Consider the following 17,971-nt stretch of genomic DNA (forward strand, 5'->3'; position numbering starts at 1 on the left):
TGTACTTGTCACATATGAAGTGTTTCCTATTTTAATCTACTGAAAATATAAGACTGTCATCACACACTGTTAGTGAATCTCAAATATTTTACCATGAAAGCCCCATATTATTGAATATTGTATCGCCATGACAACTGGGATGTTGCACCGTGGATTGCACACATTACTTTTGTCCAGCCATTACAATGTTGTATTTTGTTGTATTATTTGCATTATTTATGACAGTATTCATCTTGTGTGCACAAGCTGGACTTAAAGTGTGGGACAAACGTGCATTTTCGTCTCGGTTGATGAGTGGGTCTCAACGCGTTTTATCTCTGGTGTCTAAAATAATGAAATGCCATACTTTTGCCAGTAGATGGCTCTAATATCACATATCACATCTACAAAAATACGCGCACAGGACAGACTTGCTCAGCCAATTTTGTCTATTGCCAAAAAAAAAAAAAAAAAGGTAATAAGTGTATATGAAATGCAAAAACAAACAAACAAACAAACAAAAGTTATTTCGACTGTCTTAGAGCAGAAATCAGGTGGTCTTTTTATTTGTATTTACTTCCGCAAGACCAGTTTGACTGTGCAACATGTTACTGAAAGAAAGGGTTATCCACTCAAAGTGAATGAGGACCTTGAAAGAGATGTCATCTGCCAAGGGTTTGTGTTCGATGAGCCAAATGTTATCGATGGATTGTTTAATAATCCTGAAGGCCACATGGTTACAGGATCTCAGGTTGTACTAGGAACTTCATTCATTTTTCCAGATTTATTATTTTCTGTCTACAAAGCCTACTGTGATTCCTGCATTTGTGGCCAAGTTAAAACAAAATAGGGGCACGGGGGGGGGGGGGGGGGCAATTAACAAACCCCCACCCCAAAAAAAGATACTTTCAGTTCTTTTAAGAAAAATTAATGCACCAAAAGAAACTTTTTGGCAGAGGTCAAAGAAAGATGGTCATGTGCACACTTTTTTGTTGAATAAAGCCATATATTAACTCATTCACTGCCATTCCCGAATTTATTCAGGAACTGAAAATAAGACATGGAGTGCCATTCCCAAATGTGTTCTTTTTTTTGCGGGAGTTGCCGATAAAGCGCTGGTCAGACCTCTGGCAATGTCGTTTTCCCCCTCCCCAAAGGGGCAGCATTTGCCTTTTATAAAGCTGCCCCCACTTGCACCTCATATTACTCCAGACCCATATAACTTGGGAATTAACTCTTTTTTTCTGATCAAAGTGTGGATAGTTTAAGGTTTCTTACATTGCATAGAATGTTTATTTAGTCCTAAAAGTCAATATTCTGTGGGTCCTGGAATTTGAGTGAAAATGACAAAACCCCCGGCACTGCAGTGGACACATTTTTGCATGCCTAGCAGTGAATGAGTTAAGTAGAACCACAAAGACTGCATACATTATTCTATAAAAATGTTATTTATCATTCTTAATAATTCATAAATAAATTCTACCATACCAGTAAAGATGTGTCTGTCAGTGTATATTAGGGAGTACAATGTAATGACAATAGTGGAAGCCCATTTTTCCACTTTCCTATCCAGTTTGTAACTTGAAAATAAAACTGGAGCAGACAGTTTAAAACACGAGCTATTCACTGTACAATTTTCTTCATTGTGTCTGTTAGGTCTCAAGGTGATGATGTAAGACAGTCCACTTGTGATGGTAGCCGTAAGTGGCACGGCGTCAGCACAAGCCCAACGACTGACCCCAATAACCATACCAAAATGGAGCCAAGAGCAACTGTCAAATCTCTCACGAAGGCATCTGATGCTGGTGGGCAAAGTGAGCAACAGTACACACCCAGACACACACACACACACACACACACACGGAATAACTATACTGCAACACAAACAAATCTTTTGCGGAGAACAAGCAAGTTGATACTTTAGCATCAATGTTGGTTCTTTGCAAACTCTTGAGTTAGCGTGACCTGAATTGACCTCAGTTAAGTTTTTTGGCTTGTATGTAGTGGGGAAGCAAGAAATATAGACATTGTTTTCATGAAGAATACTGTATTTTTTAACGGATTCACTGCCAGACGATGTGCAAACGTGTCCAGGGCTTTTGTCATTTTTACTCAAATTGCAGGACCCTCGGAGTTTTAAGACGACATAAACATTCAATGCAGTGTAAGAAACCTTAGACCATGGGTGGCCAACCCGAGGCTCGTGAGCCGCATGTGGCTCTTTGGACGCTTCAATGCGGCTCCCAGGCTTTTGCACGACAACCAAAACGCCTCGCCGATGGCGCTTCCATTCAAACGTTTCTAAATACACAGAACGAACTGCATCAGCCTATCATCAATCCCTTGATTGACATAGAGGGCAGCCGATCAGATCACTGGATCACCACTGATGCGCAGAAATCGCTGCTAAGTGGTAAATGCTAAGTCGATCGCAATCGACCAAGAGCCAGCAGATTGGTCCCAAATGGACTGCGAACGGTGGGAGGAGGAAATTGGAGAAAAATAGATTAGTGTGTTTGTGGTTTTAGGTTTCTTTTATGTTTGGGCCCTCCGGCTGTTGCTCGTCGTGCATGCAATGTTTTTGTGTGCATTGTCATGAGTGTGTGCGTGTGTGTCTGTCTGCGCATGTGCGTGTCTGCGTATGTGCGTGCGTCCGCGCATTGTGTGTGTGTGTGCGCGTGTGTGGCTCTTTGCAGTCACATAATAAAAAAAAATCGCTCCTCATCTCTGACTGGTTGGCCACCTCTGCCTTAGACTCTCTTATTTCATCAGAAAAAAACGAGTTAATTCTTGTGTCTTATAAGGGTCTGGAGTTAAATGAGCTTGAAATGAGGATGGATGTCCAAAATACAATGCAATACATACATATTAGTTGATATAGCGCTTTAACAACAGCTGAAGCTGGAAAAGCGCTAACGTAAAAAAGTGAAATGCTGCCCCCGTCATGGAAAGGAAAAAACATTGCCAGAGGCCATGGCCAGCGCTTTATCGGCACCCAAACAGGAAAAAAACAAAACCCATGTTTTCAATTCCTGAATAAATTTGTGAATGGCAGTGAATGAGTTAATACACGTCGTCTTTTGGTATATGAATCTACTCATATGTCTCTCAGATGGACCGGGCCTCACAGTTCAAATCCACAGTTCAACCAGAAGCCCTCTGAGTGGAATCCCAACGCGCACCGCACCGGCTGCTGCAGTCTCGCCAATCCAGGTTAGAACAGGACAATTTAGCTCCAAACCTTCTCCTCCAGCGTCTGCTGTAAGGCACCTGCTGTCTCGCTTTGGTCGACTTGTACAAGGCCAGGGGGAGTGTGACATGGCTTAATATTATTTATCGATGTTTGTCAATGCTGACCTTTTGCTGACTCGAAAACAACTGTGTATCGCCATTCCTTCCTCAATCATTATTTGATATGGTCTGTTTTATTTCTTCCAGAGGCAGTCATATATAAAGCCCTTGTCAAAGTTGCTGGAAAAAAGAATCAGTCACGGAGACTTTGTTCATCCTCACAGTATGTAACGGATGTTCATGTTGTGTTGTTATTATAATTGTTCTTAGTGCATTCCCAATGTGTGGACATCCATATTCCACAAAAGTCCAATTGAACGCAAATTATAGGTTGAGGCTTGTATCCTCGCAACACAAGACGGATCACATACAGACAAAAAGGTCAAATGTGTCTGTGTCGCACTTTGTCAAGTAAAAAGGATTTTCAAGCTTTCAGAGGGTAGCTTTATGTCATTTTTGTCCAAGGGACCAAATGTGATTACCTCTCTCATATTCTCATAACACATCTTGCAATTCCTTTGGCATTACTTCAGACTTCTTACTCTATGTTGAATGTCTGAATACACAATACTCTGATTGCCACAGGTACAATTTCAAGCTATGGCAAAAACAGCAAGCCCAACATCCTGATGAGGAAAAGTCCATCCCTGGAGTCTATTTTCAAAAGCCCTGCTTCTCTGAGAAGCCGCACATCATCGCTTAGCTGCAACCAGGCCAACAGCATGTTCAGGTAGGTCAGGAATAGTCGCAAATATTTCACTCGGGTATCGGCACAACAAAACATACATTGCATGGACAATAAGATTTTCTAGGGGATTTTTAGATCACAGTGAATTCAATTGATGAGGTCAGAAAAGTGTCACCTTTTAGTTTGGGTTTCCTTTAGTTGGAAGGAAAAATGAACTTATTGTAAAACAAATTAAAAGAAATAGATTTTTTTTTTTTACATTCAATCATTATTGTAGATGTACTTTTCAAAATTGATTGAATTTTCCTGTTACTAAGAAGGACCACAAACAAATCAAGTGAAACTGGCAGCTGCCCTTTTCCTGTGTTAAGCGCAACTCAAACAGTCCAGCCATTCGTGTCGCGGTTGTGTAGACTTAAAGGCCCACTTCTACTTTGGCAACCCTCAGTCTAGACACACCTTCGGGTTTGCAATCCTATTGTTGACACTGCAACCTGTCTGACGAGTGTTGCATCTTATGTTCCACATCCATGCATTTATGGAGCTATTAACTCATTCACTGCCAAACGTGCAAAAATGTGTCCACTCCAGTGCCAGGGTTTTTGTCATTGTCACTTGAATTCCAGGACCCACAGAATATTGAGTATTAGGACTACATAAGCATTCAACACAGTGTTAGAAACCTTAGACTCTCTTCTTTCATCAGAAAAAAAGACTTAATTCCTAAATTATATGGGTCTGGAGTTCCGAGTTTGAAACGGCTGTCATACTATACATATTAGTTGATATAGTGCTTTAATAACAACTGAAGCTGAAACAGAGCACTAACCTGGAAAAAAGGGAAATGAGACCCCCTTGTAAAAAAGAAAAAAACATTACCAGAGGCCATGGCCAGCGCTTTATCAACATTAAAGCATGAAAAAACAAAAACCGAGCAAATTCGGGATTGGTGCTCTACGTCATACAGTATTGTCAATTCACAAATACATTTGTGAATGGCAGTGAATGAGCTAAAAACACCCTACGGTACTTTTCACTTACTGTACATGTATATACATAATTCTCACACAAGTGTTATTATTGTGGACCGTCCAAACAGCAGTGGCTTATTCTTCTGATATTTGGGTATTGACACAAGTAAATATGATCGCCTGGTGATGAATGGGCATATGGCATTCATGTCATTTGCAATGCTAAGCGACGCCTCAAAGAAAGAACATTTTAATTTAACAGACAAGCTGCGTTACGTGTTTATCATTTTGAGAGCAACGACCGGGGTGTCGTGGTCTTCCCATGGCTCCAAATACAACACAAACACCACTGCGTTGACCTTGGGGACAATCTTCATGTTGCTCAGCTCGTGTACTGTGTGTTTTATTATGTGTTTCTTACGTTCATCAATATTCATTTTTTTAACTGTTGCATGGAGCCCATTCATATTGGGTGGGAGTGATGACTGCATGGTCAGGGCTGTAATCCGATCAAGATATTTGCACTACGTTTGACTCAAATACTGTCGACTTATCTCTTCTCAAACCGTCTGTCTCTCCCGCACTGTGTACATGCGGTTTTGCACTTCCCTCATGACGGTGTGGAAAGTACGGACCCCTTGGCTGCACTCGCACGGGAGTATGGGGGATCTAAGAGGAACGCTCTACTGAAGTGGTGCCAGAAGAAAACACAAGGCTATCCGGTAGGGATCACAGGTCAAAGATCTTTCTCACGTCCGAGTTGAGCGCAGTAGCGTTCACTTTTCGCTGCCTCGCTCTTCATTCATTTTGTGGCCGATTCTTCCTCAGTGGATTGGAAAGTTGTTTTGTCAACGAATAGTATGCATTTGTTCCACACGTGTCAAAGTTTTTCAAAAAGACAAACCTGGCTAAAGAAAAAACTTATTTCCGTCCCCTTCCAACTCGTCTATTTTAGATTTTAAAAGTAATATTATGAGTGTCTCCTCCGACTACCTTTCTACTTTCAACTGCAAGGTGGCTGCTTCAAAGGTCTTCTGGTATAAATCTATATAGTAGAGTCATCCATATAGCTTTCATATCTCAAGGAAATGTGCCAAAGAAAAAAAAAAAAGCAGTATTACTGACATTCTGAATAAATACATGTGTAATTGTGTACTGCGCTTTTCTTTTAGCTTACTCTATGTTTGTCTGCAGCCTTTTTTTTTTTTTTTTTTGCTTATGCAGAGAAATCAATTAACAGAACGCCACAGGGGCGAGACCACAGGTGTGGAAAATGTTGCTCAGGGGCACCGTTGTATCAATATTTCTTGCATTAATATTCAGCCCCAAATTGGGCCATAAAAATGTATTACCCATAATCTATTTTTTAATTGATCTCATTGCATCACTGGTTAATTGACTATCAGTAAAATAAATAATTGTGTACGCATTTTCCGGTGTATAAGGCGCACCCAAAATCCTTCATTTTCCTCAAAAGATCAACCTGCGGGTTATACGCAGGTGCGCCTTATATGTGAAGTAATATTGAGCCACAACAGGTCTCGCACCCACCAACTCCTTTTCCTCCTGTAGAAGTAGTGTGTAACCCCAGCCTTTACTGTAGCGCCTTATATGTGGTGCGCCTTATATTTGGAACACTTTTGTATACAGTAAAGTCTCGTTATATCGATATCGGATATATAGTCCCGGTTATATCGATACTATTTCTATGCACGCACGGAGAAAATTACATGCAAACAGGGTCGGATATATCGATAGTCCCGGTTATATCGATATTTTTTCGGACTCCCTTGAATATCGATATAACGAGACATTACTGTATTTATATATTGTATTTGGAAACCTTTTTTTTTCATTCATGAAGGTGTGCCTTATAGTCCGGTGCACCTTTTATATGGATAATGTTTGAAAATACAACATTCATTGGGGGTGCGCCTTATACTCTGGTGCACCTTATACACTGGAAAATACAGTACATTTCACTTTCATTCATTTATTGTATTTTGTTAACAACTGACTTCATAGCATTTAAAGTGAGGATGAATTATTTTACAATTTAACTAGTGTTTCCTGAAAACTCATTGTTCCTCACCAACAACAGACATGAACTTTCTGTGCATGTTCACATGTCAGCGTCCACCCTTGATCACAAACTTGTGCCTACCCCGACCATAAACTAACGATATCGCACTGTAGCAACAACAGTGCACAACAAACTCCATTGTGCCTACCATTACAATAAATTACATTAATCGGCCCTGAGACATCTACCTCTTCCTAATAACTACGCCGTATGTTCGCGCGCACGTGTTTATAAAACACAGAATGCTCTGTAATGACAACATGTTGCCTAATAAGGTTGCCCAGCGAGAACACTCCAATAGTACGGCTGATAAGATGCTTGCCCATTAGACAGAGTTTGGCGCAAACGTGTGTGGCGTACTACATGAAACACGAGACAGCTCATATGTGTAATTGAATTAGATTTTTAGATGGAGGCGAATAAACGTAAATCCGTTTAAACCAGCTGTCTCGGAAGGCTATCGTTGAAAACGGAGATCAGCGTGTCCTCGGTTCCCAGTGTCCACAAAATTTAAGCTTAGCAAACCAGTTTCAAAAGGATTAAAAGACTGAAGTTGCAGCTGTTCTAATGTTCTCCCACGACATACGCATTCCTCAGATAAATATCAAGAACCTCGACTTTCACAGCCATTGGAGCCGTTTTTATACTTGGATGACTTTCTGATTGGATGGATAGCCGCATGCAGGAATTCCAGTTTCCTTCTCTGACTTTGTCTCATATTTGCCTTGCCCATCCAGGATGAGAGAAATGCAACAGGGATTGATATGGTCAGGTGCGGAGCCTCTGATTTACCGTGTGTTTGCTCCAAGTACGGATCTTAGCGCGCTTTATGTACTTGTGTGAAGCCTCGTGTTTAGGCAACAGTTTTTACTCAAACTCAAGTGACCCCTACTTTATTGTTGGGCTGAGCGTAGGGGGTATGTTCACTGTCTGATGCCACTTTAGGTTTCGACATCTAAGAAAAGGTCAGGTTGGAACCGTGAAGCCTCCTGCCCATAGGAAGACACTAATTACAGAAACTTTCACCGCACAGTGCCACGGATCTGTCATATGGAGTGTATCTCCGGACAAAAGGACAAACCAGCAGTCAGTACCATTCGTGGCAATCCGTCCCGGCTATGCTGGACTGTGATAAGGTCAATGCAGTTAGCAGTACATTTACATAAAGAAAAAAAAATTCTTGGCTCAAAACTCAAAGTAGTAAAAGTTCACCAATGAAGCGCTTCAATACGTCCATGAGAAAAAATGTGGAGGCCAACCCCCCAAAAAAATTATTGTAATCACACTACGTAATTGAATGTACCATTCAATCCTTCTATACTCTTCCAGCTCGACAAATATTCTAAAAGCCAGTCTTGTGAGATGACATTTCCTTAAAGGACAACCAACGTCACTTTTTTGTTTCTTAACTGACATCAGAAAAACGTTTTATAGCATCTAAAATACCCAAAACACACAGTATGATACTTTTATTCAAATGCAAAACACCAATAAAAATGACTTAAAGTGTCCAAAATCTTCAAAAAAATTGAGCTGCGAATTGGGCATTTTCAGAAAGTCCCACCCCCAGTTTGTGACGTCACGCCAAGACGTCTTGCATTGCTGGAGAATCAAAATAATGGCTTCAGATTCGGAGAATATGCTTTCTTGTTACACATCCAGTTATGAATATGATACAAATAGTTCTGAAGAGGAAAGCATACATGTTTGCAATAGATTAAATAATGTATTCCGTGCCATTTTGAGGCAACATTGGGGAAAAACGATCACCAGAAAAGAGGCACAAAATGGCGACCTCATGTGGCCACCTCCGTTTCCACAGGCTGATAAATTCCTTATATGGAGCTTGGACACCCTCTTCTGGAGGCTTTTGGGTGCAACACAATGTTTTCAGACCAAACAATACAGCAAAATACATTGACATGATCGAAGGACTGCTACAATGTCTTTTTTTCGGTCTGGGGGCGTTCCTTTAGTGACGTCACGTACAGACTCGTCACCAACTCAAAAACAAGACTTCCTGAATATTCAGCGCGAGTCTTAAAACGTAAAATATAGCTATATGCGGTGGAATTTTAGTAGAAGTCATTTGAAGCCATTTTACAAATTATGGACACAACTTGTCTGGAGACGTCGGTTGTCCTTAAGTGACTTAAAATATACAACAACAAATTAAACATGTCGGAGGTTGTACAGTTTAAAACTGAAGTTCTCTTACAACAGACTTGACCCATATCTACCGTATTTTCCAGTGTATAAGGTACCCCCAGAAGCCTTGATTTTCTTCAAAAGATGACCCTGCGCCTTATACGCAGGTGCGCCATATATGCGAAGTAATATTGAGCCACAACAGGTCTCGCAACTACTGTCAGCAGCCACGACTTCATTTTCCCCTGTAGTAGAAGTAGTGCGCAGTCTATGCTGGGATATATAAAATGTAACCAGTCTCAACTGCAGTAGTTATACTGTAATCTGGTGTGCTTATATTTGGAGAACTCAGATATATTTATACATTATATTTGGAAAACTTATTTTATTCATTGAAGGTGTGTATGACTTATAGTCCGGTGCGCCTTGTACACCGGAAAATACGGTACTAAAATGTATTTGATATTTACTACTGTTACATTTCAAATCAAGGACAATAGTGGAATTCCTGAAACTGTGCTAACTAATAAAATTTAGTTTTTAAATTGTATTTTAACCCCTTTCATGCACCCTGTAAAGCATAGGTGTCAAATCATTTATGCTGCGGGCCACATTGTAGTTACGGTTTCCTGTCGGGGGTTGTTATGAACTTGGGGAAGCCATTAGAATGTTTAATCCCCTCCACATATTACATCTAGAGCGCGCGACAAATTGACGAATAACTAGTTTTCAAATTTGATGTAAAAATAAAATAACTTATTGTGGATTACGTGGGACAATTACGTCAGACTTCAGCAGGCATCATGGAATTTCACAAGTTTGATTTGCTTTTGTGGTCTGAAAAATGTTGTGGCCTTGACTTTGACACCTGTGGTGTAAAGGCACGATGTTATAAATTGTCCAGTGCAGTAACTGCTGTCCCTTGAATGGATCACTGGGACAGTGCATGTTACAGACTGTGTTTCCAATATATTTGCACAGGTTCCCGCAGAAACACGCAATGTTGATCTGAGACGGTTCAAAAATGAGCAATAAAGGATACGAACAATGAGGAATAGAAGTCAGAACAGAAATCACAATTTGCACGACTTTTTCAAAATCGTTCATCCCTACTGGACCAAAGGTATCATGACACACGCATCTGACAGGAAAGCGGCGGTAGGGAAGATGAGACAAAAACCAACAAGGGGTCAGTGCTGCATCAGTTGCTCGAACAATCGTGCTGTGGGCAAAGTTTTCCATCAAACAGGAGCCTAATTGCTAAGTGCAACGGGAAACGTAAGCTTTTGTGTGTGGTGATGTACAAAGCGAGTCTGCGTGATTATATCTGCATACAAAGTGTGATGTCATACATCAAATAATGGAGCAGGACACATACCGGTAAGTGTGTGTGTGTCATCATAAGAGGAACAGGGAGCACAGCGGCGCTTGTGAACTGATTGTGTCCTATCATCTTACATGGGGCTGTGCAAACACGCATGCTTATTTACCAAATGTGTTTGGGAGCAGAAAAAAAGAAAAAAACATGAAAGGATAGACAATAGCCTACGTGCTATAAATCATGCATTGCGCTGCGCCTCGGGTGAATTTAGACGAGTGTGTTCATAAGTGGGAGCGATATGTGGCCACAGATCGATGAGTGCGGCTCTTGAACCGGCTGCTCTGATTGACGCTGCCCAAAAGAAGGTCATAATGCTGCAGGGGTGGGGGGGGGGGGCTTGCAGGAAATTGGGAATGCTAAAGAGATTATTAGCACCTTGAGTCTGAGGTTGACACAGAACTTAGTTTTTAGTTTTTTTTTCATAAAAACACAGACCTGTTTTTTTGGGACTACAAATAACGTTGTGACTCAATGTCAATGTATTGGATTGGATTCACATTTATTAGTCTTGCAGTGGAAAAATGTACTTTTCACAGCAGCAATGTGATAAAAGTAAGAGGAAAGGAAGAAGTAGAAAAACAAAATACAAGAGCTGCTGTAAAGGCAGCCACTCACGCGACGCCATCTTGAAGTCAAAACAACAGCAAAAAACTAAATAACAAAATAATATGATAGCACAAAGACACATGCATTCAATCTTAAGCACTTTCTGCACCCTCTTTGTTGTATGAAGCAGTTCTAGATGAAAGAGGAGAGGATCAAAGTGTCCTTTTCTCCAGTGGATCAGGGACGTCATGGTGAAATGTGCACATCTGCAACAAGCTAAATGTTGAAAGCAAACACAAAGCTGTAGCATCCATTGACAAAAAAAAGACTGTCTCACATATCCTGTCCCACGTAAATCCACTTCAAGTCCAAGCCGCGACAGTTCCACATACGCATTGGCGCTGCAGACTGTCCAACAGCATCAACATTTCCCCTGAACATAGCATGGCAACATAAAATGCTGCCCATTACAGTCACAAAAAAGCACAATCGCCCCAGAGCTGTCCATCGATGACAGTAAAATGGCGGCGACATTCCTCCCACATCAAAAACAGTGCTGGCACATTTGTGCTGGCGAAAAGACGCAACCGCTCAGCAGTCTCCTCCTTGATGAATGTCGTGGCCAAAAATGCTGACAAACAATCCGTATCTGTTCCACATGACGTACAACTCAAAGTGACAAAAGAAAACACAAAACAACAACAAAAGCAAGGCTCGTGAAAACACTTGCTGATGGCTGCCTACTCGGGCGCCATCTTGGACTTATCTCAATACCAGTGACGTGTAGTGACAATCACAACCGCTTAATGTTTTCCCACCAAATGGCCAAAGGTACATCATCAATGTCTGCACCCACTTTTTGGGATGCACTTTGAGATTCTTGAGTAAAATGTCTCTGCCTTAATGCATGAGAGCAACATTTTTAGTCATAGTCATTTTTCTAACTGGTTCGTGATGACAATAATTTTCTCACTGGTTTGTGATAACAATCATCATGAATAATTTTCATGACAATAATTAATTCCTTCAAATTTTGCTCTTTGCATATTTGCCCTGACTTCACAATCATTTAATCAAGAGAAGGATAACACTGCCCATCTCAATTTGACATTGCTACTACCACAAAAGCGTGATGCCCGACGTGATTGTTGTTTGGCGCGCTTCCTGGAATACACATTTGTCTCCTTGATATTTATCAGGCGACTTTGATGTCCCGTTTTAGACGACAGATGCGTTTTCTCATTAACCATACAGGCTAAACAAAAATAAAGGCGCTATTTGTTTAAGATGGGAACAATGAGCAAAGGTTCGAAATGTTAGACCCAGCTGGGCCTTTCAGAGCAGAGCTCATCCGGCCCCTTTCTGGGAAACGGTTGTCTCTCTCACACACTCACGCGCGGACACACAAACCCGTAGAAACACAGGAACGGACCCCCCAGGAGTGGAAGGAATGGAGATCAGACACCCGATGAAAAAACAACGTTCAATCACTTATGTAAATGTAATTTATTATACTGATGATAACCCCTTGAAGGGAAATGGCTACTTCTACACGGATCACACACAGAGAGTGAAAGAGAAACACCAACACTTGACCTTTCTGCTGGAGAAGAGGCCTTTCGCAAGAGCACCCAAACAGTAGTTAGGAAGCAGGCGCTTATCCATCGAAAAACTTGCTGCCTTTTTAATTTTATTTGTTGATTTATTTTTTTGTTCATTCAAACTGAGCACAGGTCCATTATAGTTCACCTGTCGCCACTTTAGGAACGCAAGAATAGAGTAAGAGAGCAGCAATCTGGGTCACTGGTGTAAATGCATCATAAATAACCGGCAAAGTTCGAGACGTGCTGAGTCAGTATTGAAACCGCTGCTTCTGTCAAATAAGGCCATTATAACAATAGCAGGAAATGCTGTGCTAAGTAATTCAAAGACAATTGAATTATATCAAATGTTTCCTGAAGAGCAGATTAACATCTCATACAAAAACAGGTCCAGGATCTTGCCGAGTGGCTCCCCTCGATGTTTTGCCAGACTGACGCCAAGTGGAGATTCATTGACTCTTGGATTTGGCTGTGAAAAGGAGAGTTCAGGCGTACTTAAAGGACAGGCGACGCCTCCGGACAAGTTGTGTCCATAATTTGTAAAATCACTTCAAATGACTTCTACTGAGCGTATTTTACAAAGACCCGACGGCATATAGCTATATTTCACATTTTAACACTTGCAGTGAAGATTCAGGAAGTCTTGTTTTCGAGTTGGTGACGATTACTGACGTGACATCACGTCAGGAACGCCCCTGACCAAGAAAGTGACACACAATGCATTTTGGGTACTTTGTTTGGTCTGAAAACTTCGTGTTGATCCGTGTTGATGGCGAAATTAGAAGGAAAACATAAATAATGCGATGGTGAATCCTTGTGTGTTGCACCAAGATTACTATTTGATACTAGTTGACACAAATTCCAACGAAGCTTGGGCGCCATCTTGTGCATTTTCTGGGATGCTACATTGGAGTCCTGATGGCTCGAATTGAGACCGGAGGACTTCTTTAATCCATTGCAAACATTTATGCTTTCTTCTTCAGAACTATTTGAATCATATTCATAACTGGATGAGTAACAAGAAAGCATCTTCTCCAAATCTGAAGCCATTGTTTTGATTCTAGAGCAAGGCAAGACGTCCTGGTGTGACGTGACAAACAAGGGGTCGGGACCTTCTGAAACCCGGCATCTCCGAGGGCATTTTGAAGTAGTTTTGGGACACTAACTCATTTTTAGTGGTGTTTTGCATTTGACTAAAAATATCAGTCTGTGTGTTTTGGGTATTTTAGATGCTATAAAACGTTTTCCTTATGTCAGTTAGGAAACAAAAAAAATGGTGTCGGTTGTCCTTTAAAATGAAGAGTTAAAGAGGGGGCCGATGTTTCTGATTGTTATGAAGTTATAGTGCATAGAAAGTTGTGATGAAAACATTTCATATCGTAATACAACAATATTGGATATTAGAGTGCCACAAAGGGATCAACCTTTATGACCTTCATTTCTTGTACAGTGAGACCTCAACTTACAAACACCTTATCTTACAAACTTTTCGTCTTAAGAACCTTTAATTTATGAAAATTAAACCTTATAATAAGCACTATTTTCATAATACACACCCACCACGGCTGGCGGAGTGATCTTCGGCGGAAGCACACGACCGAACAGCGCTCCAGCCGGCGCTACTTTGCACACCCCCTCTCATTGAATGCACACGTCGATCGCCTACGTGGAGCTTTTTGCTGATAATTTTACTATGATGGGACCGAAAAAAACCCACAATGCAGTGTATTTCTTTCATTACAATACAATAACACATTTATTATACGTAGAATAAGGTATGTTGTGTGTAGTTTTAAGGCTTATTTAGTTAAAAACTATATTTTATGAAAACCCGGGAACGGATTATTCCCATTTCCTATGGATTTTTTTTTTTTTTTCGCCTTACACACCCTGTCTGGGAACCAATTAAGTTCGTAAATTGAGGTTTCACTGTACTACTATTTTACGATTCGAGCGTCCTTCCTTTTTTTAAAAAATATTTTTATTTTTCGCTGGTCACTATTGTTGTGCTTGTGGCGGTGAGGTAAAGTGATTGTCTGACAGGAAACATGAGCCTCTCAAGCTGATGTCTCCTGTGTTCATCCTTTTAGTGTGACGGCTAAAAAAAAATAAATAAATAAAATAGAATGCATGTCACAATTTATATGCGGCCTTTTCCAGCAATTTTTATTTACATTTGTACATCTGCCATCAATAGCTCAGTATCATAACAGTACGTGGTGGTATCTTGACTTACTGTTTGTTAATGTCAAGGGAAACAGGTAAACCCAAACACAATGAACACATTGAAGACACACTAGGATCATATGCAAGCCTTTAGGCCCCGCCGATTAAAAGGCATGTATCCATGCACTAAACTACGTAGAGTAATTACGGTACTCTGTTTTATGGTTGCGGTTTTCTTTTTCGTTCGAATCAGTAGCCAATATGGTTTAAAAGTGTGCCTGTATTATTAAGCAGGCTACATCTATTTTAGTTAGCTTTTTGTATGGCCACCTGGGTGATATTTTTGTTTTGAACATAAAGGACAACCGACGTCTCCGGACAAGTTATTTTGTAAAATGGCTTCAAATGACTTCTACTGAGCGGATTTTAAAAAGATTCCCCCTCATATAGCTATATTTTACGTTTTAAGACTCGCGCTGAATATTCAGGAAGTCTTGTTTTTGAGTTGGTGACGAGTCCGTACGTGATGTCATGAAAGGACCGAGCCCTGACCGAAAAAAAGACACATTGTAGCAGTCCTTCAATCACGTCAATGTATTTTGCTGTGCATGTTTGGTCTGAGAACCGTGTTGTACCCAAAAGCCGCCAGAAGAGGGCATCCAAGCTCCATATAAGGAATTTATCAGCCTGTGGAAGCGGAGGTGGCCACTGGAGGTCGCCATTTTGTGTCTCTTTTTTTTTTGAGTGAGAGATATTCCCCCAATGTTGCCTCAAAATGGCACATATAATTGTTTAATCGATTGCAAACATGTATGCTTTCCTCTTCAGAACCATATGAATCATATTCATAACTGGATGTGTAAAAAGAAAGCATATTCTCAGAATCTGAAACCATTGTTTGGATTCTCCAGAAATGCAAGACGTCTTGGCGTGACGTCACGAACTGGGTGCGGGACTTTCTGAAAATGCCGAATTCGCAGCTCAATTTTTTGCAGATTTTGGACACTAAGTCATTTTTATTGGTGTTTTGCATTTGAATAAAAGTATCATACTGTGTGTTTTTTAGATGCTATAAAACGTTTTTCTGATGTCAGCATATGGGGAAAGTTGTTTAGATTGCGCAATTATCCATGTTTTTATGTTACTGTTGTGTTTATTATTTTGCTTTATGTTGACTATTATGTGAAGCGCTTTGTTACAGCTGCAGCTGTTGTGAAAGCGCTGTATAAATTCGTATGTATTGTATTGTATAATATTATAGTTTTGGAGGAGTTTATGATAGTTATTTCTCCATTTCTTGTTCTGACATTTTATTCCATTTAGTTTCAAGTATTTTTGAGCATGGGTTAGTCAGTTTTGATTCTCGTTTTTGAAAGCGATCGGTTGGCATTTGTTCATAGTTTTATTTATTTTGTATATGTGAAGTGCTATACAAAATCTCTTAATATCGGTTAATAAGATGAGGTTCAATTTCTTCTGCACAGACATACAGCAATACATAATTACAGTTAAGTTTAGTTAGTCTTAAAGGTAAGATGTGGTTTTAGTCTTTTTTTCCTCCACTTGTTGTATTTCATAAACAAAATTGAATTTGGATGTTATATGGGGAAAAAGCTGGGTTGAATTGAATTTCATTTCATCAAGTGGGTGTGCAAAATAAAATCATCGGAATCCAGACACCTTTTTAAGTGGCCTATACAGTGACAGCTAATTTAAAAGATATAGTTCATCTAAATCCAGATAATTCTATTTAGTACAGCCAGAGGAAAAAATACAATTCAGTAACTTCAACACACTATTGTGTGTGTTAGTTTTCATGAACTATTAAAAAAAAAAAAAATCGATGAACCAAAGGCCCCCAAGCAACTTGAACAAGTTTTGCTCTTCTTCTCCGTACAAGTCCTCTCTGTGAGCAATCCCCTTTCTTCTCTCTACTGAGCCCGGAGGAAAAATAAACAAACAAATAAATAAATAAATCCACGGCTCTGCCTTTTGTGGCAAGCGAGACGCTTCCTGTCGCTTGATGCCCTGTTTGCTTTTCTGAGCCGGCTCCCAGCCAGCTGCTCTTGTCTACTGCTGTTTCAACATGCATGCCACTCTCTCAAAACTCCACAACCACCGCTAGCCTCTATTATCCCCGCACATTCCAGGCCATCGTTTCAGTAAAGTGCACAGCAATCGTACTGGAGTTAAAGTAAAGATTCGAATGGTCAAATGCTATCTGAATAAAATGTAAAAGCGGATAAGTTCAAAATAAAAGTATAAAAGTACTTGCTTTTAACTCATTCACTGCCAGATGGCTCCCAGCCAGCTGCTCTTGTCTACTGCTGTTTTAACATGCATGCCACTCTCTCAAAACTCGACAACCACCGCTAGCCTCTATTATCCCCGCCCACTGCAGGCCATCGTTTCAGTCCACCGCAACAAGCACATACACGCACACGTGCCGCCACCTCATCTGTTTCATTGTCATCATCTATTTGTGTCTCCATAGTCACAAACCTTTAATCTCGACTCATGTGTCTGTCACCCGAACACACCTACACCGGGCTACAGAGGCAGCGAGATGGGATCGTTTTAGGTCACGAAGCCCGCCACGACCGCAGAAAAGTTATATAAAGACATAAAAGTTTTACAGATATAAGGCGCACTACATTATAAAGGCGTTACAGTAGAGGCTGGGGTTACGCACTACTTCTTCAGGGGGAAATGGAGTCGGTGGCTGCTAAAAATAGTAGTGAGACCTGTTGTGGCTCAATATTACTTCACATATAAGGCGCACATGTGTATAAGGCGCAGAGTCATCTTTTGAAGAAAATTAAGGCATTTGGGTGCGCCTTATACACCAGAAAAGACGGTACATTCCCATCAATTTCAGGGCATTGGATGTGATGCCTGAAATATTGTACTAATGAAGCATTTTACGCAAGGCGGTTTCTCCAGTGAGCATCTTATCGTGTTGTTTGTTAGGTTACGTAGTGCATGATAGCAAAGTGTTCTTGTTTGCTTTTGATGAACTTAATGTGACACAAAAGCACACATTCAAATATGGACCAAGCGTATTTCCTCATTCTTCCAATTCTGTCTGGATTTTAAAGTACTGCAATCCTATTCCTA

General features: G+C 40.5%; 1 protein-coding gene and 1 long non-coding RNA gene across 4 annotated transcripts in view; one reads left to right on the plus strand and one right to left on the minus strand.

Moving 5' to 3' along the window:
• The window catches only part of specc1 (sperm antigen with calponin homology and coiled-coil domains 1), a 57,365-nt gene that overhangs the window by 29,415 nt on the left and 9,979 nt on the right, over positions 1 to 17,971 (plus strand). For 2 of the 3 annotated variants that reach the window (XM_089016941.1, XM_089016943.1), the window contains 5 exons: positions 1,636 to 1,793; positions 3,092 to 3,192; positions 3,418 to 3,493; positions 3,856 to 4,000; positions 5,558 to 5,651. In XM_089016941.1, the coding sequence (XP_088873067.1) occupies positions 1,636 to 1,793; positions 3,092 to 3,192; positions 3,418 to 3,493; positions 3,856 to 4,000; positions 5,558 to 5,651 (574 nt within the window). The remainder of the gene's footprint in view (positions 1 to 1,635; positions 1,794 to 3,091; positions 3,193 to 3,417; positions 3,494 to 3,855; positions 4,001 to 5,557; positions 5,652 to 17,971) is intronic. The other variant, XM_089016942.1, reaches the window with a different exon arrangement.
• LOC148886227 (uncharacterized) overlaps positions 1 to 17,971 on the minus strand; it is a 56,218-nt gene that overhangs the window by 25,276 nt on the left and 12,971 nt on the right. The gene's annotated exons all lie outside the window — the stretch shown is intronic.

This window comes from Hippocampus bargibanti, linkage group LG16 (assembly GCF_051943395.1).
Source record: "Hippocampus bargibanti isolate YZ-2025 linkage group LG16, ASM5194339v1, whole genome shotgun sequence".
In the NCBI taxonomy this organism is placed as follows: domain Eukaryota; kingdom Metazoa; phylum Chordata; class Actinopteri; order Syngnathiformes; family Syngnathidae; genus Hippocampus; species Hippocampus bargibanti.